Source organism: Peromyscus eremicus, chromosome 17 (assembly GCF_949786415.1).
Source record: "Peromyscus eremicus chromosome 17, PerEre_H2_v1, whole genome shotgun sequence".
In the NCBI taxonomy this organism is placed as follows: domain Eukaryota; kingdom Metazoa; phylum Chordata; class Mammalia; order Rodentia; family Cricetidae; genus Peromyscus; species Peromyscus eremicus.
The window spans coordinates 19,674,962-19,697,188 of NC_081433.1; the positions used below are offsets into that span (position 1 = coordinate 19,674,962).

Genomic DNA, 22,227 nt, shown 5'->3' on the forward strand with positions numbered 1-22,227 from the left:
CTCGAAAAACCAAAAATAAATAAATAAATAAGTAAATAAATAAATTAATAAATAAATAGATTATTGTCATTGCAAAACACAGTAATAGTTCAGTCTTCTTATGTGTATTAGTCCATGTTTTTTTCTTTCCTAATTCTCTTAAGCTTGTCTTTCTATCTTTAGACCTAGATATGTCACATCGTGTCTAAGCAAAGAGTGATGTCCATCTATCTCTGTTCATCTCTCCGCCCTTCTCTTCCCCCTCCTTCCTTTCCCCTTTCCTCCCAACTCCTCCTCTCTCCCTTCAATGACTAATGTCTTCAAACTATGCAGATCTTCTTCAATTTCTTTTACTGTCTTTCTCCATTTTCTCTCTTTTCCTCTTGACATTTCTGGTAAAGATCCTGTCATTGCTGGACCTACTCTCCATGTTTATTAACTGATTGACTCTTCTCTTATGCTTTTACATTTTTTTTAAAATACAGTATTTTCTTAATTCTTTGAAAATTTCACACAACGTATTTTGATCTTACTTACCTCTGATTCCTACCCCCCAGTTTCTCCCCGATCTACTCCCTAACTCTATCCTCCAACTCCATGTTCTAATTTATTCATTTATTTAAATATCCCTCTGATTCCAGTTTGTGCTGCCTGTATACTCTGGTGTGGCTCCAGCCCTTGGTCACTGAGGAACCCAGGCCCCTGCGGGGACCCATACCTTGACTATTCTGCAGTCATGACAGGCTGTGGCAAACACCCAACAGAATGTAGGCCCTTGGCACAGCGTGAGGTGCCCTTGAGACCCCAACCTTGAGCCTAGCTCTAGTTACAGGAAAACCCCAACAGATGTCCTCATAAAGTAAAATAAGGCAATTAAAAAAAAAAAAGTTAAGGAAAGTAGGGTCATGGTAAAGAAAAAATGTAATAGCCACAACAACTGCCAAGAGATAATAGTTTTCTTGTAGCTGCAAATTAACCAAGGACAGCACCTCCGGATGGGAGGTGCATCAATCCTGAGTCTGCTCCTATATAGTCTGGAGACCCCCAACCCCACCTTGCTTCACCAATGTTGCTTTACTCGCTATAAATACTCTGTCCCCTTGCTACTCGGCGTCTCTCCTGCTCTGCTGGCTGCTGTGTCAGAAGAATGGAGAGTCCCGAGTTAACTCATAATAATACAAAGACTCTTTGCTCTTGCATTGGATTTGGTCGCTTGGTGGTCTTTGGGGGACTCTGGGTATAACAGTCACATCTCTGCAGTTGGTCCCTTTCTGGCTGTTAGTGTTGGTATGTGTGAGTAAGGTCGGGCGGAAGTCCTTGTTCATAGCTTCTTGTTCACGTCACACACCAGAAGTAGCACAGGGGGCGTCCAGGCTCTCAGGCTGCCAGTATCAGACTTCCACCCTCGGCTCTACAGCCTGCACCAACCCCTCCCTCCCTGCTTATGGTAATTCAGTTCTTGGTCACACTTCACTGTCTTGTCTTTCTTAGACTCTTCAGATGGTGTTTAAGTGTGTGTATGGAAGGGATGGTTTAAACCCAGGTCTGGAGTTCTTAGGGAGCTCAGCCATAGCCAGTTGAAGGAGAATGTCTGCCTCAGCCTCTTTAGAACCTGTTGCAGAGCCTACAATCCCCCCCGCCCGCCTGCCTCCCTCACACCTGCTGCCAATAGTGTGCTTGGATCTGGTTCGATCCAGTATACGAGATGGATTTGTAAAGAGATGAGTCAACACAGTGAAATACAAACTAGGGGACAAGGCTTGTTGGTCCTAGCTTTGTGGCTAGCCAGCAGAGTGAGCATTGAGCCTTAAACTAGCTGTGCACCCTAGAGGACTTCAGCGTGTGGCTCAGCAGCAAGAGGTGAGGATGCGTGACCTTTCAAGTTCTTCTCAGTCCTACACTCTATGCTTGCTCTGGAGCTTCCTCAGTGTTGAACCACAGGGCTCCTCACAGCAGCTTTGTTCCTCGGAGAGACTGTAATCTGCTTTGTGGCTACCTCAGGACAGAAAATCAAGGCTTAACTATGACTTCCTGAATGATAATGTGGATAAAGGGGCGAATAGTTATTATTCCCCTTCCTTCGCCTTGACTTTGACTCATCACGTTTTACTGGCTAATATGCTAGGAAAAGGGCCCCATTAACATCAGAAAAAGTGTTTAGATCTGAATTTAGTTTTACATTTTGATAAACACCAGCATGAGCCATTTTCCACAGCAAACCTTTTCTGACATAATCAAATACAGAAAAGGTTGAACCTCAGTGTGTGCATGTGGCTTACTTTTACTAGCAGCTAAAGTGGAAGATGATATTAATAGTTCATATAGAAAAGGATATATATTTGCATATTGTAATGATCCTGGGAGAGTACTTCAAAAGATAATGTTAAAGCAGGGAAATTTTAGGCTTGGAGAGAGGGCTCAGCACGTAAGGGCAGTGTCTCCCAAGCCTGAGGATCTGAGTTTAATACCCATAACCCACCTGGTGGAAGGAGAGAATTGCCTTCCGTTAAGGTGTCTTTCAATGCCACCTCCACAAATGCCTTAGCATATGTGTGCACACACAGTTACACACACACACACACACACACACACACACACACACAATATAAAGGAAAGTAAAAAAAAAAATCAACTCCATCTGTATAGGAAGAAAAATCTGTGGGCAAAATTTGACAGCTGATCTGAATCAGTGGGTGTTGCAAGACCTGAACAGACGGACAGCTTCTTTTGTTGATCTCATCCTTTGGCTCTCTGTTCCCATCCCAGACCTCCTGAGGGGTCTTCACAGAACACAGCCCCAGAGATCTCCCTGTCTCTGGTGTTTTGATTTTCACTGTGTGGTTTAGAACGGGATTATTTTTGTTTGTTCTGTTTGGTGAGGGTGAGTTCCTTACCTGCGCCAATGTTACCATCTTTATGTCCCCAACGTGTCTAATAGGGCTGAGTGTGCACATCAGGCTTATTCAATGTATTTTCATTAACTAAATCGTGTCCCAGAAGGTTTTTGTTTTAAGGTTGTAATTTAATTATAGCATTTCTTCCTTCCCTTTCTTCCCTCTGAACCCTCCTGTATACCCCTTTGCACTCTTTCAAATTTATGGCCTCTTTTTTTCACTAATTGTTATTGCACACATATATGTATTTTTAACACACACACATGTTCCTAAATGTAACCTGTTCAGTCTGTATAATGCTACCTGCCATGTATGTTTTCAGGGCTGACGGTTTGGCACTAGACAATCAATGGGTGTGCTCTTCCCTGGGGAAGACCACCTCTCCAATTCCCACCCTATCTTCAGTTATCTATGGTTCCTTGTGTGGGCTTGAGGCTTTCTCCTATCCAGTTTGGCTTGCTCATTGGTGTTATCTTTGTTCAGCTCACATTTTGGCAGTCATATTGGTGAGACTTTATGGATGTAGCTTCTGATATTATGAAGAGACACAGAAAACTCCTCGATCCTCTGGCTCTTACAATCCTTCTGCCCCCTCCTTGGCCATGTTCCCCAAGTCTTAGGTGTGGGAGTGGTTTGTAGATGTATCAGTTGGGACTATGCTCCACAACCCTGCATTTTGTTGGTTGTGGTTTTCTATAGTGTTTTCCATCTGTTGCAAAAAAAGTTTCCATGATGAGGGGTAAAGACTACACTTATCTGTGGGTATAAAGACAAATGATTTTGGATTGTTCTTAGGGATTATGCTGGCTTAGTGAATTAGTGGTTGTGGATTTTCCTCTAATAACCATGACATCACTAGCACTGAGGAGTTAGCTAGGGTTTTAGCACCAGGCATTATTTTCCTTTTGTTGTGTGATTTTTTTTTTTTAATTTTTCGAGACAGGGTTTCTCTGTGTAGCTCTGGCTGTCCTGGAACTCACTCTGTAGACCAGGCTGGCCTTGAACTCACAGAGATCTACCTGCCTCTGCCTCCCAAGTGCTGGGATCAAAGGTGTGCGCCACCACCGCCCGGCTTGTTGAGTGAGTCTTAAGTCCAATTAGAGAGCTGTTGGTTACTATCAAGGCATGCGTGCCACGACTGCACCTGGAGTGTTATATGACTTGTTGGTCATTGATGTGGTTCATTGGCATCATAGTTGGGTAGGACTGTTGGTTGCTTCCTTGCTTTGGAAGCTTCCATGGCACCTTCTGGACACTAGAAGTGTTTGATTGGGTTATCCACATGGTGTACTCTTGTGTAGCCTGTCCCAACATTACTATCTCAGTGCACTGTCTTCAGTGTGTACCTTGAGAGAATTATTTATTCTCTTTTTGTAAGTTTTTATTTCTTCTTTGTGGATTTCACATCATGTCTCTCAATCCCATTCATCTCTCTGACCCTTTGTATCTACTCTCTGCCCTTGTAATGCCCCTTCCCCCAAATAAAATAAAATAAATAAGAGAAAAGAAAAAAGGAGAGAGAAAAGGAGAGAAATCTTATTGTGGAAGCTGTAGTGTAACACAGTGAGTCACCCAGATTATCCTTTTGTCCATATATCTTTAGTTGCAAGTGTTTATTACAAAGAGTCATTGGACTGGTTCGGAGGCCTCTGTTTTCTGCTACATTATCAATACTGAGCCCTTACTCAGACTCCTCTTGGATATCCTGTTGTTGCCCTGTGTTGTGGAGATCTTGCAGCTTTTCATCTGCAGGACCAGCCTCTTCACATGCTCCAGCAGATCATAGATGGGGTGGGCCAACTCATAGCCCTGATTCTAGGCCTGGGTGGTTGCAGGGTAGGTCAGCCTACCAGTTGTCCCCTATCCTCACCACCAGGTTGAGCTCTCCAGCATTACCCTGGCCAATTCACCCTATGCAGCAAGGAGCATGGGGTGGGACTTGTTCTCCTGCTTTCATGACTTCACTACCAGGTTGGCTCACCCATAGCTTCACCACCAGGGCCAGCTCTACTGTGTTGCCCAGGTGAGGTGCAGGGGCCACTCTCCCAAGTGCTGCAGCTGGTGAGGGGCAGGGACAGCCCTCCTGCTCTCATGACCTCAGGGATAGCTCTCCCACCTACCACAGGCAGTGAGAGGTGGGGGGGGCGGAGGGAGGACATCTCTCTCTTGCCCAAACCACTGTATGGCAGATGAGGGGCAGGGCCAGGTCTCCCCTGCTCACATTCTCATGGCTGGCTCACCCTTACCCCAGTCAACAGGGTCAGCTCTACTGTGCACCCTGGCAGGTGAGGTGCAGGGCCTGCTCTCCCAAGTGCTGCATCTGGTGAGGAGCAGGGCCAGCTCTTTCTCTTCTGCTCTGTTATTATTTCTCACATGAGGACATTTCCTAAACAATATTGCCATATTTAACAAAATAATTTTTAATTTTAAGTTTGGTTTTTCTGCTCAGAAGTACTTTAGCTCTGTAGTTAGCTTTTCTAAATTAGGACCTGATGCAGGGTTGTGTTGTTGTGCCTCCTAAGTCCATTTCAGTCTCCTCTTGGGCAGTGGTTTCTTGGGAGGACTAACTCTGCTATCACTGAGCATGTCCCACCTTTTCATTTCTCAGTCTCTTTGTTTCAGACGTCATCTGGCTTGTTTCTTTGTCCCTTGAGTTTCCTGTAGTCTAACATGACAACAGCAATCCTAACTACTTCTGATTTCACATCATTGGCAGGAATCCATCATAGATGGTAATGTGAAGACCACTTTGCACCCTATGAGCACTCCTAATCTTTGACTGCCATATCATTATTGTTATGATTAATTACTGAATTCAGAGGGTGACAGTTTGATATCATCTCTGTGTCCAGCAGTAAGCTGGGTAGCACAGCCTGTGGCTACAGTACACAGTCAATACCCATGGTCTTAGACCCTGTAAAGATAGCATCTAGCTAGACACATGGATCACTGTAATTTCCAGAGAATAATGTTTCAATGCAATGCTAAGATGGACCTTTTGATTGTCTCAGAGTTCTATCTCTAAAACAAGTAGTGTTTTATATTAAAATGGGTTCACTTAATTATGCACCACCACTGCCTGGCTCTTACCCTTCATTCTTACAATGCAATTCACAAAATGTGTATGCTAACACTGGATGGAGAATTTATTTGCACAGCATGTAAGAAACTTCTACAGCATAATAAAACAAATGTTCTAATTTAAAAAATACCACCACCACCAAACAAACAAAACAACTCCACAAGCTACATGGCTGGCCACCCAGATCTGAAGGAGAATGGAAGCACCACCCAAGGCATCTACTTGGTGTAGCTAGACCACTATTGTAGCACAGGCCAAGGTGGCCCCAACCTGCGGAGGATTTTTGGGAAGGCCTGTGGCTTACTCAGCATCCCTGAGGATCCCAGAGATCCCTTTTTTTATATTGTCCAATATGAGCCAGAGCACATCAAATCACCCATCACGGAGCCTCTGTCCAGTGAGAGATATGACTGCCTCTGCAGCCTCATCCTGAAAGCGGACCAGGTGTCCACCTCTCAAGGAAGACAGACAGTCCACATCATCTAGGCCCTGCCAAAGGTTGCTGATATTGTTTCGAGACAACAGCATCAGAAGGTGAAATTGAATCATGAAATTACCTATGCACACAAACAAGGACTTGCTGGGAGGGAAAGTTGGAACTGGAAGCATCTTCTTTACTAGACTCCGTGGGTTGCTGTCTAAGATACACCTGCAAGTTATAACAGTCATGTAAACAAGTAACTGGAGTGGAACACTACACAATTCCCAATGTTCACCCACTCAAAAAAGAAATCGCTACAAATGGCAGGAGATTAAAATTTCTTAAAGATTTTATTGGTCTCCATGCAGTGAGCATGTGAAGGGCTCACGGGAAAAGACTAGACAGATGCCTATCTGAAACACAAGAGTGGTTTTAGGTTTTTCCCAATTAGGTTCTTTCATCTGAGTTGCCCTAGTGGTATTCTCCACTACCTGATCCTGTGGGTCTTTCTTGTATGACTTTTCTAAAAGGCTGTAACTTTATAAGGGAAAGAATCTACTCATGTTACCCTTGTAGCACCTAGCAAGGCACTGGGTACCAGCCAAGTGTTCTGCCGGAACAATACTGCTGTGGTTTAGATCACCCCCAAGGACATGTGTTAAAGACTTAGTCTTCTGTGCTACTGGGAGGTAGTGGAGCTTCTGGGACATGAGGCCCTATAGGAAGTCATTGGCGTGTGCCTTTGAAGGGAATATTGGCACCCTGGATTCTTTCTCTCTTTTTGCTTTCTTGGTAGCTGTCATGAAGTGGACAACTGCCCTCTACTAGGCATGCCAGTCATGATGATTTGCCTCCCCAAAGGTCCAGAGGCAGTGGGGCCCAGTGGTCATGAATCCTCTGAAACCATGAATTCTTATCAACTTCCCCTGTTCACACTGGTTATCTCAGGTGATTTCTCACACAGAAAGCCAATAGTACAACTAATTGAAAGTCTGCTAAGAGAGACACCGTCTGGTTTCTTCTTTAACCACGCATGTGTCGGAGAATTGTGTGAGCTCCGTCACAGAGACACGCACAAGAAAATAGGGTAGAGTAGCTGACAGGTGTTGCAAATGTCAGCAGTGTTGCCGAGTTTCTCTCTGGTCTTACACATCATTGCAACCACCAACAGGAGCTTCAGATACAAGAGAATCCCTTTTCAGTGTGGACTGATGCTGGCTGTGGGGCCCGGCTCTGTGAGGGACCATTCATGTTTCTGGAAACAAAGAATGCCTAGCATGGAGAAACTGAGTCAGCGCTTCTGGCCTAGGAGCACTACCAGCTCTGGGCACCAAGATGGTAAACTACTCTAATGGACACCCAGCACAACGAAGACACGTATTCAGGCTCCTAAGGTTATAATATTGTTCCCCTTTCCCTTCTGGTCGGGGTTTGGGAGAGTGGGTACTTGGCCTTTTCTTGTGGTAAGTAGTTCAGAACAGACACAACAACTAAAAAATTCAGAAGGCAAAAAGGAAAATACAGACTAAGACTTTCCAGTGTTCCCAAGCAGTGGCTGTAGAAATAGTCCCACGGTTCCAAACACACAGACGATTATAAACACCCAGAGGAAGACCCTGTCCACCACCATGGCCATGTATTTCCAGTCATCTTCTACCTGAAATACGAACAAAAGATCAAGGCTAGCTTTAAAAAACCAAGACCATAGGAAAACATGCTCTGTCTTATGAATAGTGTTTTCTTTTTTTCTTCAAAGCATCTTTCTTCAGCACATTCAAAATCAATTATTGATATTATGTTTGCCTGCCCATGTCTCCTATAGGGTGCTCATTGTCTAAGGATGGTGGATAGATATACACCATGGGTGGCCCATAGAGCTGGCTATGGATGGTGCTGAAGACTTTTATGATCCCTTTCCTGTGACAAAGGTCCTTTTCTAGGGACAGTTCCTAAAAATATCTGTTTGAGAATCCAACTCTTGTCACGTGTGCACAAGGAGAGTCTGGCCCTTTGGGGACCTGATTTTGAAGCTATGAGAGAACAGGCTGGAGGATGTGGGATGTGACTGAGGACCCCCTATACAGAAATAAGCAGCTTCCAGGCCTCAAAGTGATGCTCACAGGGAGAGCTTTCACAAGTCTGGAGTCTTTCAGTTCTAAACTTCTAACCTTCTGCTATGGTCCCTGTGGGTTGTGTATTAGGGGACCTGCATGGCATGATAAGTCAACAATAACTATATCTCCTACATACAAAAAGATGCCAGCCTGGAGGAGAGCTCATTGGTCATTCCTGTCCTGTGACATGTGTTATGACTGGCGTTCTCATTGTCTCCCAGGGCATCAACAGGGAGTCTTGGAGGTCTTGACATCCTTTCACTAGGAGTTACAGATGCCGGGAGCTATAGTACAAAACAACTCCAGATACTTGGCAAGAGCTTTTGGAAGCCTCAGCTAGTCAAGTGGTGGCATGGAGAGTAGGCATGTTATCTTTGAGTTCTTGTTTTGGGGAAGGGGGACCCAAGTTACTGGCATGAGAGTGTGGGAGACAGGAGCAGAATGTGTGCATGCTGGGCACATCTCCTAGATGCCTTTGATTCGAGTCTATGTCTATCTCTAGTGGAGGAAGTGGAGCCAGAGCTGCTGAATGCTAAAGAGCTCACATCCTTCATCATTGCGACTACAGGCAGCACCACAGCCAGTTCTGCTTCTCCTTGGCGAGTCTCCCTCCTCACCCTCTCTTTGCTACTGTGTGCTGTGTTGGGGCTTGTTCCATGAATCAAGCTTGTCCTGCATGTGTAGCGTAGCTGGATTTTATTGTAAGTAAATGCAGATTGGAGATGTGTTGTATGGAGGGCTACATGTCACCTCACTGTGGCTACCTGAACTCTAACCCAGGTTCCCCAATGCTGCATGATAGTAGAGCTGGTCTTCAATGATTCTGTCTGATTGTACCACAAACATAACTCCCACTGATGCTCTGACTAGTCTCTAAAGTGCCTAGAGGCCTGCTACAACCGGCTGGAGAAAAGGGATATATGTTTACCTCCTTTGTTTCATTGTGGCTCTTCATGTTTTCTGCTATGAATTGAACACTATCGATCACGTCTTCCACATCTGGTGAGTGCTCTGAATTCTCTGTCACCCACTGTGCAGGCTGCGGACTCAATCTTCTCTTGCCAGGAGCTATCTCACTTGATTTTTGACAGTGACAGCATTCCCTCAGAAGTTTGGGCTCTCTTCGATGAGCAAACTTGACCTTGGAAGGTCTCTTGGGAAGGCTTTTGCGGACTTTAACATCGTCTGCCTCCTTGGTCTTGTCCAGAGGCCTCCTCATCATCAGAATTGAGGGGAAAACCTGAAGGAAAATGGTCTTCACCCACTTGGGCATGGTATGTGTTGCTGGTGTACGGTAGTGTATGTTCAGCACAAACACAGTCACCACAATGGACAGGGTGACAAAGATCATGGTGAACAGTAGATACTCACCCACCAGTGGGATCACAAGAGATGTGGATGGGATGGTCTCAGTAATCACCAGCAAAAAGACGGTCAGTGAGAGCAGAACTGAGATGCAGAGAGTTACCTTCTCGCCACAGTCAGAAGGAAGGTAAAAGACCAACACAGTGAGGAAGGAGATGAAGAGACAGGGGATGATGAGGTTAATGGTGTAAAACATGGGCAGCCTCCTGATATAGAAAGAGTAGGTGATGTCTGTGTAAATCTCCTCACAACAGTTGTACTTGATGTCATGCTTGTAGCCAGAGGCATCGACAATTTCCCATTCACTGTTTTCCCAAAAATCGTTCATATCCACTTTAGAGCCAATGATCAGAAGGTCAATTTCAGCCTTGTCGTAAGTCCAGGAGCCAAATTTCAGGGAACAGTTTTGATGATCAAAAGGGAAGAAGGTGATGTCCATAGGACAAGAACTCTTGAAGATGGCTGGTGGGGTCCAGGTTATCATGCCATTATACTTCAGAAGAGCTTTGGTTCTGCCTTCGACTTGGAAGTCGCCAACAGCACTGCAAGAAAAACCACATACTGTTAGCAACACGGTCCCTGTGCTGTGTGTCACACGGGCCAAAGATTTTGAACATTGCCGTGAATCTGTCTAGACACACGTACTTGTTATATAGAACAATATCTGGCTTCCAGATCTTGTCTGCTGGAACACGGAGTGTCTCAATGCCATCATACTCTGTGGGATCCCAGCGCAATCTGTAGTCTTTCCAGATCTAAAAGAAAAGAAATAAAGATCCATTTCTGGTGGTGGCAGTAGTCTTGCTTTGTTTTCAACTTTTTTTTTTTTTTTTTTTTTTTTTTTTTTGGTTTTTCGAGACAGGGTTTCTCTGTGTAGCTTTGCACCTTTCCTGGAACTCACTTGGTAGCCCAGACTGGCCTTGAACTCACAGAGATCCTCCTGGCTCTGCCTCCCGAGTGCTGGGATTAAAGGCGTGCACCACCACCGCCCGGCTGTTTTCAACTTTTGTTAAATTTGTTCTTTAACAAGTGCATATGCATTGGGGGTCCTGATTACTGTTACCCTCTGTCCTCTCTGAATCTCAATCCCAACCCCCTTCGCCTTTTACCCCCTTCCTCCCTACAAGCCCCTTTCACTTTAAAATGGGTAAAAATCCTTTTTGAAAAATGCCATCATAACTTTTCCCAAATGTTTATGTTGGTTCAATAATTTCGTTAATTAAAAAATAAGATATTTTGAAGAATACACTGATTCCCATTCAAAGCAGGGAATTATAACCATGGGCACAGAAAGGGAAATAGCTGGGTAGATTTTGGCATACCTATAACAAGCTAACTGGCCAAGATCAAGGTTTCATATCATGTTTTATGGACTACTCCAGTGGTTCAAAACTGGGGTAGTAACTTGTTTCTTATGATAAAAACATAATTTGTATGCGTGAGTATAAGTCTATTGCACTGTGTAAACTATTTAGACTTTTAATAGACACTATAACTTGTAAAAACCAGCTATCGATTATGTAATATGTTCTCTAGACCTCAACAGCTGACCTCCTGGAGCTATCAAAGAGGAAAGTAAGCATTGGACTTGGGACCGCAGTAACTGATAAGAAGAGATCCGAGAGCAGAAGGTAGAAAGGTCAGAGGATGCTATGTCAAAGACATTAGGCTCTGTCCATGAGCTGCCTGAATTAAGTTAGCTGCAACCAGAGCAGAGCCCGAGGATTAGGAGATGCAAGGTGGAGGATATTCTATATCTATCATAGGTTGGGTAGGGAAAGAGGCAGTGTAGGTGGGTTTATCACTGAGTGGACACACGTGGCCACAGTTCAAAGGGAGAGAGACACATGAGAGACACATACGTGACGCAGCCACAGATTGGTTTCCATGATCTGGTTGACTTCATCCTGGAAGGGGAGAAATAATATTTTCAGCCTACTATGTACTTGCTAATACAAGTCTTCATGCAAGAATTATAGCTAAAAATTGACCAATCAAGCTAATTGTGCTAATGAAGGCAAGCATGAAGACCGAGAGAACTCCAACAGAAATACGGTATTTTTACACTTGTCCCTGCTCTGTTGACTTAGAAATGACATATAGCTTTACAATGTTGCTCGAAGCTCATTTGAATTTCATCTCCTTTGTGAATCTTTTCTCATCACCTCAGCCCATAAAGCCTCCTGGGTGCATGAAGAGAGACAGGGAGAAGGGCAGAGGTTTAGGGACAATGGAGGGGAAGCACTGTGGGTGGTGACAGGTGCTCACTATTCCTACACATGCCCCATGTCCTGTCCTGAAAGAGGCCTGGAACTCCCTGTTTGCATCTGCCATGGGATCCAAATGGAAACAAGAGCTTCAGCTCACTAGCAAGGTCGCCAGCTGGACCTGGCTGTCCATTCCCTATGCGTTCTCTTCCCTAGCCCAAGTGCCCTTCAGCTACAAAGGATGCTCACACTTACTGAGTGGCCACTTTCTGCTCAGTCACAGAGTGGACAAAGCTCCTGCCTTCATGTGATCTTAGATGTTGGTTGGGAAGACACAAGACTAATAACATATGTACATGCATACATAAAATACCATGTGATATATCAAGGGGAGGTAGAGTGGCTCATGTGTGCACACACATCTGTTTGAGATAAGTCAAAGAAGGCTTCTAAGAGGAGTTACGTCGCTTAAGGGGCTGCTTGGACAGTAAGAAGAGTCAGAGTAGGTGGTATGCAGGCATTCCCTGTCACCATCTTCAGTAAAGATGATTCTTAAGTGGCCATTTATCCTCATCAGGAAAGCTACTGGAGACGCCTAGATGACGTGTAGGTCACAGCACAATAGCTTGGGTCCTCATGGTAGGTTCTTAGCAGTCACCAGGAGATTCCAATATCTTGCTTCCCAAGATATCTGAGGCCCCTATAGCATTAAGGAATCCAGCTTTGCTGAGGTTTCTATGCAGGGCTCTGACAGTAGCTCTCCCCACTCCACTGGGTCACTCGCTGGGCTCCGCTCCTTCACCCCATGGTTACTGCCACCCACCCTGGAGAGGTCCAAAGAGAGACTATGCCAAGCTTCTTCCCATCAGTGGGTCATACGGAGCCATCACAGGCCCTGAGCTTTGTAAAGGTTACCAAGAAGAATGGAGCCTTCAGTTTCAGTTAGTCTTCTTGATCAGGGCCTTCTGGTACTGAGTCACCTTGAATCTGTCAGGTCGAGCAGAAGCTTTGCCAGTATATGCACTAGCTGTTGGTCAAAACCAGATGAGCTCTGCTGCCTCAGTTCCATGAGATCTTAGAGGTGACTGGCCTACGCCCTGCACATTCTCCAAAACCTGATGTATCTCTGACTAATTCACCGTGTTTAGGGAGTTGACACTCATTAGCAATGCCGTTCTCAACAGGCCTGCTCCCCCTGGCACATTTCTGTGGGTTGGATAAACTCCACACGGTGTGTATCCATGAGGTATCCATACCCTTGGAAGTGTTAGAAAACTACATGGATCAGGACGTATTCTAGCAAATCATAGAGTCCATACAACTCCAGACCACTGTAATGGACACTGTGCTCAGTGAGCCCTGCCAGGGGAGGAGGCCAGAGATGGACAGAACCACACCATGTTCTTGGAACCATCAGCCTATACCTCGTCACTGGGGAAGTATTTGACTCCCAGATGTACCATTTTGAATCATGATTTCAAATGCACTAGTTTCTGGAAAAGCTGCAATATACTGGGAGATGTGGCTTAGAAAGCCCATGCAACCTACATTCTACAGTGGCTTAGGTTTGCCATTTCTGCCACGTCTGGCAATGTTGCACAGGGAGTTTGTCTTACATGAGGAAAGAGAGCATGCTCCTACATCTTTCCTTTACAGAAAGATCATGTATTCACAAGATTCACAGGCCGAGGCTGTCTCACAGGACTGCAAATACTTTCGTGCATAGCTCTCTGAGATGGAAGACTCATCTGGAGACTTAGACAGCAGCAGGGGTCTGAAAGCCCTTCTAGAAAGTAATGAAGCCATGAAATATGAACCAATGGCTGAGGGGTCACCAACTGGATCAGGCCCTCTGAGTGGGTGAGACAGTTGATTGGCCTGATCTGTTTGGGAGGCATCCAGGCAGTGGGACCGGGTCCTGTGCTCATTGCATGAGTTGGCTGTTTGAAACCTGGGGCCTATGCAGGGTCCCTTGGCTCGGCCTGGGAGGAGGGGACTGGACCTACCTGGACTGAGTCCACCAGGTTGATCTCAGTCTGTGGGGAAGGCTTTGCCCTGGAGGAGATTGGAATGGGGGGCAGACTGGGGGGAAGGTGAGGGGGGCGGGAGGGGGAAGAACAAGGGAATCTGTGGCTGATATGTAGAACTGAATTGTATTGCAAAATAAAAATTAAAAAAAAAAAAGAAAGTAATGAAGCTTCTCAGTCACACTCCATAATGCACACATCAGATACCTGTAGCTTTTCGAGGGTCTGTCATAGAAGTCACCCTGACTTTGCCAATGTCTGATAGGTTCTCCATCTCTTCAGTTTCTCTAACTGCAAAAGAGATCTGAGGAAAAGAAGCTTGTTTTGTTTGTTTCTCTGTTTGTTTGGAGATGGAGTCTTGGTATGTAGCCTACACAGGCCTTGCGCCCTCATTGACTCTACTGTCAGAGCTCATCTGACAAAACTGTCACGTGACCCAGAGAGTCTGGACATTTATCCCAGAGATATGAAAGTATATGTTTATGCAAAGTGCTGCACACCAGTGTTCATAGAGCAATACCTGGATTCAGCCTATATGTTCCTCAACATCTAAGCAAATTGTGGACCATGAATGACCATGAACCATGAGCCAGCAACAGGAAGGAACACATACTGATGTAGTCAACACACAGAGGAGAAGCCTAAGAATGATGTTGAGTGAAAGGCCAGCTCTGCAAGTGTACATATTCTATGACTGATTTTGTATTAACATTTTATTTTTTATTGTTTGAGACAGGGTCTTATATATTTTGAGCTAGCTCCAGACTCTCTATGTAGCCACAGGTTTGTGTAAATTCCTGATCCCATTGCCTCTACCTTGCAATGGCTGGGATTCCATGTATGGGCTTCCACATGAAGCCAATACTGCCAATTTTAGAAATGAAGGAAAGATGAGGGAGAAACTTAGGAAAGCATCCATGGGATCTTTATTATTTCTCACGACTGAGTTGTAATATATAACAATCTAAATCAATAAATTTGCAATTAATAAAAGTTACTTTATAAAGTACCAGCACAGTGGTACAACACACCCGGAATCCTAGCACTTGGGTGGATCAAGCTTTGGAGTCAATGAGAGCTCAAGGCCTGTGTAGGCGACATACCAAGACTCCATCTCCAAATAAACAGACAAACAAACAAAACAAGCTTTATTCCCTCAGATCTCTTTTGCAGTTTGAGAAACTGAAGAGACAGAGAACCTATCAGACAATGGCAAAGTCAGGGTAACTTCTATGACAGAGCCTTGAAAAGCTACAGGTGTCTGGTGTGTGCCCCTTTGCTCCTCTGCTTCTTCCTACCACTTCTTGCCAAGGATATGAATATAAAGAGAGGAAATAGAGCAGCTGTCTCAGACCATGAAGCAACACAAAGAAACAATTGGTGTGCCCAGGATGGCAAAAGAGATAGATGGAATTGTGCCACTGTTGACGAATCTGGCTATGCTTTCCACATCATGGCTCATGTGAGTGGTGTACCCTGGAGTGGAGCAGTATAAAACTTTAAAATTAAGCATAGTGGTCCAATATTAACACCCTGATGATACCATGTGCTACTCGTCTGGGCTATCAATCTTTATATTTCTGTTACACAAAAAGAAATAGACTCATTTTGTTTAAGCTGTCCACAGGCCACATACTCATTATATTAGTGTCCCATGCCAATGTCAAAATCCACATATCAGGGCCATCTGCTGCCATCCTTCCAACCTAAGAAAATTGTCTTTCGAGAGTGCATCATAAGGGGTGTGAAGTAAAGCTGAACAGAGGGGTGGCTCTTCCAGACTGCAGGTGACACTCAGTTTAGCTCTCTTCTTCCAGTAGCCCAGCCCACATGCATCCTGCCCAGTGTAAAAGCAAGAAGGGGTCAGAACAGATACAAAATAAGTGGTTTTTAATGGGCCCAGTGGGTCTAACCAGGTAAGAAGAAACATCTGGCATTTGAAACACGAGCCAGAATTTACCAGAATAGGCACATGTCCAATCTAGAGTTAAAGGACCAGGTTGGATCAACACAGTCCACTGAGCAGTGTAGACTGGAGAAGCCTGGTGGTGTCTGCCTATATATTGTAGTTAGGTCTTTCTCTAAGTATACCTAGAGACGGCACCCCCCATGCACCCCCAGGACAGATGTTGTAGGGTAGGAGGACCCCTACCCTATCCTCGGGCTGGGCTGGAAGGTGACAGGCATCCTCTATGTGTGTGATAGCCATCTCTAATGCCCTCTCTGGTGACACTCCAGGCTTCCCTTAATTTCCTAGTCTACCTACTTGTGCAATTGGGGCCGAAGTCCAGGCCTGGAGCTAAGACCCCTGCTGCACTTTGAAAATCAGACTCTTCCACCTCCTGTCCTTGGGACAAGAGAAAGATTATTTAGAAAGAGAGAGAAAAAAAGGAAAATTAAAGGAGTTGCACTCCTGCTTGCCCTTGAACACGATCCCAGTGAACTTACAGAAGGTCACAGAGTATGACACGTCATTCAGCTCACTTCAAGGCTCCCTTCCACTTGCCTTCAGGTCTTTATCGTATAATCTGACTCTGAAAGAACTTCTAATCACTCAAAGCCTGAGCAAGGACAGCATTACGCAGGGCCTTGAGGGACCCTTCACATGCAATCTGGCGTTCACTTTTAAGTTGTCTGGTGGAGCTCTGTGCCCATCAGGTGCACAAAGCGCAAGAACGCTGGGAACTCGGCCCTCTGGCACCACCCCTGGAGGCCGAGGCACTCACCACATTGGCCAACTGTGTGATTGCCAATTCAAAGTGCACCGTGACCGGATCAGAAACGTTTTCCACCGGCCGGATGAATCGGTTGTAGTGGGCAAACAGTGTGTGGAAGAGCTGTTCCTCAGACGCGCAGCCTGTACAGCCTGTGTGGCGGATGGAGGAAAGCGTTAGGGAAGTGCTGTGGGAGGGTCTGAGCTCGCTCCTCTCCCGGTCCAAGCCTAGGGTCTCAGTCAGAGTCTCATCACTGTACCATCGAGGCCCCCTCCTAGCTGGACCAGGGCCCCTCAACCCCACCCCCTTTTTAACCTTGCTCGCTTTGTTTCTCCGTGGAGATGGAACAACTACATAAGCATCATCTCAGAACCAGTACAATGTCCACAGCGATCCCGAGAAGACTGCCTGTTAAGTCATGGGCACCATGAACGTCATCGTGGGGACGAAAGTCATGAGGAGGGAAATTTTCTTTTGGTCATTAAACACAACTCACAGCATGACCACCGAACTAGAGGCTTTGCAGGAATTCTGGAGTCTGTGTGTTTACAACTGGCAAGGCCAGCACCCTCACCAGACATAGTACCTAATCATTGCCTAGGTCCTCAAAAGTTGTGCCCTTAAAAAAATATACCTTGGGATCATGTAGTTTTAGATTTGTGAGAATGCCAAGTTTTTAAAGTAAACTCACTTAAAATCCTTTAAAAGCAATTGCAAATTGGTTCTCAGTGCGCCTTTTAGCTATTAAATTCCGGACAGTAGTGCCACCTGTGTCTCTAATTCCTTAAGGGTGCATTAGTTTCTTGCCTCCAATTCGCACAACTCACTCCCCCAACACCCCTGCTGAAACACATCCCTACACTTTGTTTCGCACAATTCATATTTGATGCCACAAAAATTAGGCCATTAATTTCCCCAAATGGTTAGTACCTCGAAAGAGGGAAAAAGAATGGGCTTGAAAACCTGAACAGGCGAAACGAACAGAGAATAATTGCCCTGTTCCTCACTGAATGCTGCTCCATGCGTCCATTTGGAAGTGCTGAATGTTGGGACAACAGCAGGAAAGGAAACTTTTTACCTATCACCTGTCATTCTTGCCAGTGGAATTAACTACAATGAAAACATTTTTTTCCAGAAGCCAGTGAGAAACCTTCCTTGCTACTATGACTATTTCCCTCCTCTGAGACTCTTTCACTGACCTCTCTATCAACCCCCCCCCCCCTGAAACCTAGTAGCATGGGGGTAGGGTGAGGGGTAGGGTGGGGATGTGATCTGCTCAGCACAGCAGCCATGTCTGAGTCACCTTTTAAAAGGAGCAAGCTCACTCTTTTATAGACAATGAGACAGGCATCCCTAATGAGCACAGTTACCAACAGTGAGAGCATTCACAAGCTGAGTAAGAAGTACCAGCTAACAAGTAAACCACCCTTTGAAAAATATATTACGTACAACCACAAGTAAATAAGTGGAGCATATTGATAAACGGCTTCAAAAACAGATGACTCTGTGTGCTAATCGGGAAGAGACGTTTTAGTTAGAAAAATGAAAAACGATTTACAGCTTATTTCAGTGTTTTCCCCACTCTACTCCCCAAGTCACATCTGTTACGTTAAACCTAACTAATAAAAGTCATCTGGTCATCTGGATCTAGACAAGATGAAAAGGGAGAGTGAACGCGTGGAATTAAAAACATTCTAGGACATAAGAGAGTGAACGCTCGGAACTAAAAACATTCTAGGACATAAGCCCAAGTAACTTACCTTTAAAGGAAGCCAAGAACCCACAAAACCACAGACACAAACCCAAGCGAAGGGATCCCTGGTCCTGGCCCGTCAGCATGATAAAAAGCCCCTGAATTCCAATGTCTACACCGAGGGCGGTGAAAAACGCAGCTGCCACACTGCTGCAAGAATCAGACCACTCAAGCCGCGGAAGCCCAGGCGATCCACGCGGACCTTCTGCGGAATGAAAACACGGACCATCGCACAGCTGCTCCCAGCATCCCAGGCTGGAGCAGATGCAAAGGGCAAAGAAAGCCAAGCCTGCTGCATCAGAAGGGCTGTCCCGTTTCCTGTCACCCTAGATCGCTGTGCAAGAAAGATGAAGCAAAGCAGGGCGAGATGCTAGGCAGACAGGCCCCTTAGAGACCTGCCCTTACCCACTGTTCTTTAGGGCAGTGGTTCTCAACCTTCCTAATGCTGCAACCCTTTAATACAGTGCAGTTCTTCACGTTGTGGGGACCCCCAGCCATAAAATTATTTTTGCTGCTGCTTCACAACTGTAATTTTGCTACTGTTATGAATTGTAATGCAAATATCTGATATGCAGGATATCTGATATGGTGATCCCTGTGAAAGGGTCGTTTGACCCCAGGGGTCATGACTCATAGGTTGAGAACTGTTGCTTTAGGGGGCTAAGCACATATTTACTTGGCTCCCACTACAGGGAAAAAAAATCACACTCAGCCTCAAAGCATCCACTGAGTTTGCTGTTTACTTGAGGCTTACTGGAATCTGTCTGAAAGAATCCCAATTCCTGTCTTCGTGGGGACAGTTTGGGGGACACATTTGTGTCTGCTTCAGTTTTTTTTTTAATTTTATTTTATTTTATTTTACGATATAATTTAATTCTACATATCAGCCACAGATTCCCTTGTTCTCCCCCCTCCCGCCCCTCTCCCCTTTCCCCCAGCTTACCCCCCATTCCCACCTCCTCCAGGGCAAAGCCTCCCCCATGGACTGAGATCAACCTGGTGGACTCAGTCCAGGTAGGTCCAGTCCCCTCCTCCCAGGCCGAGCCAAGCGACTCTGCATAGGCCCCAGGTTTCAAACAGCCAACTCATGCAATGAGCACAGGACCCGGTCCCACTGCCTGGGTGCCTCCCAAACAGATGAAGCCAATCAACTGTCTCACCCATTCAGAGGGCCTGATCCAGTTGGGGACCCCTCAGCCATTGGTTCATAGTTCATGTGTTTCCGTTCGTTTGGCTATTTGTCCCTGTGCTTTATCCAACCTTGGTCTCAACAATTCTCGCTCATATAAACCCTCCTCTTTCTCGCCAGTTGGACTCCCTGCTTCAGTTTTCTAATGCCAGCTCTCCAAGTGCCTTGCTCTTCAGAGTGTTGTGACCCCAGATCAGGAGAGAGATCAAATGTCAAAGAATGAGGGCAACAGCTATACACCAGATATTTTCCTCATTAATTAGCTGGGGAGAGGGGTGCTGATTAGGTTTCTGCTACTTCCCCCCTTTTCTTGGTAGCTGTGGTACCAATAGGATTCTGGTTAACTGGCCATTTGGTTTAGATGTCAGCATTGCTTAAAGAGGAACCAGGGAGTAAACTGTTCTATCTCAAGGAGTTCTCAGAGTTCAGGACCCCACTTGAGAATGCAGTACAGTTTGCACACTGACAGGGTCCTCCAAGTCCTCTTAGCCTCCCGGCTCCCAGCAACAGAGGGAGAACTCATAGGCAGGGCGACCGGCTGGCTCCTTCAGATCTTACATGTTATTTCAGTTCACCTTTTAGCACCTAGGCTTTGTCTTTTCCTGAAGACAGAGTTTCCAGAGAACCTGCGGTGTGACACAAAGCCAGTCAGGATGACGCTTTGCTGTGATGGATCTCATACCCTCTGTCAAAGTGCGCACTGTGGCTGCCGTGTTTATTGTATTTTCTACCGGACACACATCACAGTCTGAAGAGAACGGTGCTTTCAGGTCTAGCTTCTGGGCCTCTATGAAGCTCCCAGCTGGCAGGCACAGGGCGGCGGCTGCAGAGGAGGGGCCTTCGGAATGCATGGCTGCTGGTGTCTGCTGTCTTCAGCAGGCAAGCTAAATCTACATGACAGGTTCAGAGAGAGGACAGGGGACCCTTTTCTGTGTGTTTCTTTCTGTAGCACTAGGGGTCAAGTCCAGGACCTCAGGCATCCTAGACAAACTCTCTGGCACTGAGTCCCATCTAAGCCACCAAGATGCCAGAGCAGACGCAGGGAAGAGAAAGGCTGGGGGAAAAGCGTGGAGTTTGGATTTATACAGACCTAGATTTGGATTCCGGTCCTTAAACCCAGCTTGGGGACATTCTGCCAACTACCCATGTCACTTTAATCTTGTCCTACCTTAAAAAACAACCCCCAACCCCCCAAACACGATTCAATCAAGATAAACCAACCACAAATCTCTCTACCCAGTTTTCCGTGACATTTGCCATCAAGTCTCCGCTCCCTCCCACCATCCGCTACAAATAAGAACTGGAACTTGTGAGAAAGATGTATTTAGAACGCTTGTAGGACAATAACCCTCTATCCAAGAACACATTTAAACTATGCTGATACTGTCAGGAAATGCTGGAGATTCACATTCGAGTTACATACAAGTGGACGCTCTTCAAAGTCCATAGGAAAATGGCCAGTCTACAGGTTAAAAACAATTTAAGGGCTCCCTTCAATAGCTTTCTGTCTGGACTATTTCTTTTTTTTTGGGGGGGTGCCACAAGGATGGGAAGGTAAACCTGGGAGGAATGTGAAGCAAGTGTGATCGGGGTTTATTGTACAAAACACCCAAATAAATAATAAAAATATTATGTTGGGGGGGGAGTAAAAAAACAAAACAAAACAAAACAAGTAAACAAACAAAAAACAAAACATTTGGGACAGTAAACCTGGTTACAGATTTTAGTTCAGAGAATGAATTCAAGATAGACTTATATTTTGTCCTGATGTCTGGAGGACTTTCTCATGTTTATATTCAAGGAACCAGCTCTTGCCCTGCTGTGTTGTTGATCCAGCTGAAGTTTAGAGTGCTGTCCATGACTTAGCAGGGTCCACAGCATGAAGGGAGGATGGAGCAACAGCCGGAAGGTTGGTGAACTGTATAACACCTTTGCTTCCTCCCTTTCACTTCCCTTCTCTTCTTCTCTCTCTCATTGATTCTTAACCCTTTCAAAATATAACATTCTGGGACAGGCACTGCAGAGTCTGAGGCAGGAGAGTCCTGAAAAGAAAAAAGGAAGAAACAGCAGGTCTTAGCTGAAGCTGCAGAGAGTCGAGCTGCAGAGAGTCGATGAGAACCCTGGGAACTCTGCCTGCTACTGAGGAAATCTCTGAAAACCCCTGGCTCTATGTGCCGTTAGTTGATGCTGATAGCTTTAATTGTGGAGGACACATGGCTGAGCACTGAGCTGTGGGTGTACCCCAGCTTTGCTGCTGTGGGAAACTCTTAGGGAAGCAACCTAATGGTGACTATGCCTCGTGAAAAGATGCATTTGAGTATCTTGTCTGGTGATGGTGGCTTTTCAGTGATTTCCCCTTGTCCTTGGGGAGAGTTCCTCACTTCCATCTCCTCCTAGACCTCCAAGGAAAGATATCCTTTTCCTGACAACTAACTACAGATTTATCTATTCCTGAGAAAAAGGGAGACTTGAGTCATACATA

At 45.5% G+C, this 22,227-nt stretch overlaps 1 protein-coding gene across 6 annotated transcripts in view; it reads right to left on the reverse strand.

The window, feature by feature from the left end:
- Positions 1-6,707: 6,707 nt before the first annotated feature.
- Chrna6 (cholinergic receptor nicotinic alpha 6 subunit) overlaps positions 6,708-22,227 on the reverse strand; it is a 52,159-nt gene continuing 36,639 nt past the window's right edge. For 4 of the 6 annotated variants that reach the window (XM_059244202.1, XM_059244200.1, XM_059244203.1 and 1 more), the window contains 6 exons: positions 18,564-18,761; positions 16,816-16,955; positions 11,718-11,762; positions 10,501-10,610; positions 9,419-10,397; positions 6,708-8,033 (listed from right to left, as the gene is read on the reverse strand). In XM_059244202.1, the coding sequence (XP_059100185.1) occupies positions 7,902-8,033; positions 9,419-10,397; positions 10,501-10,610; positions 11,718-11,762; positions 16,816-16,955; positions 18,564-18,642 (1,485 nt within the window). In that variant the 5' untranslated portion in view covers positions 18,643-18,761 and the 3' untranslated portion in view covers positions 6,708-7,901. The remainder of the gene's footprint in view (positions 8,034-9,418; positions 10,398-10,500; positions 10,611-11,717; positions 11,763-16,815; positions 16,956-18,563; positions 18,762-22,227) is intronic. The other 2 variants (XM_059244205.1, XM_059244206.1) reach the window with 1 other exon arrangement.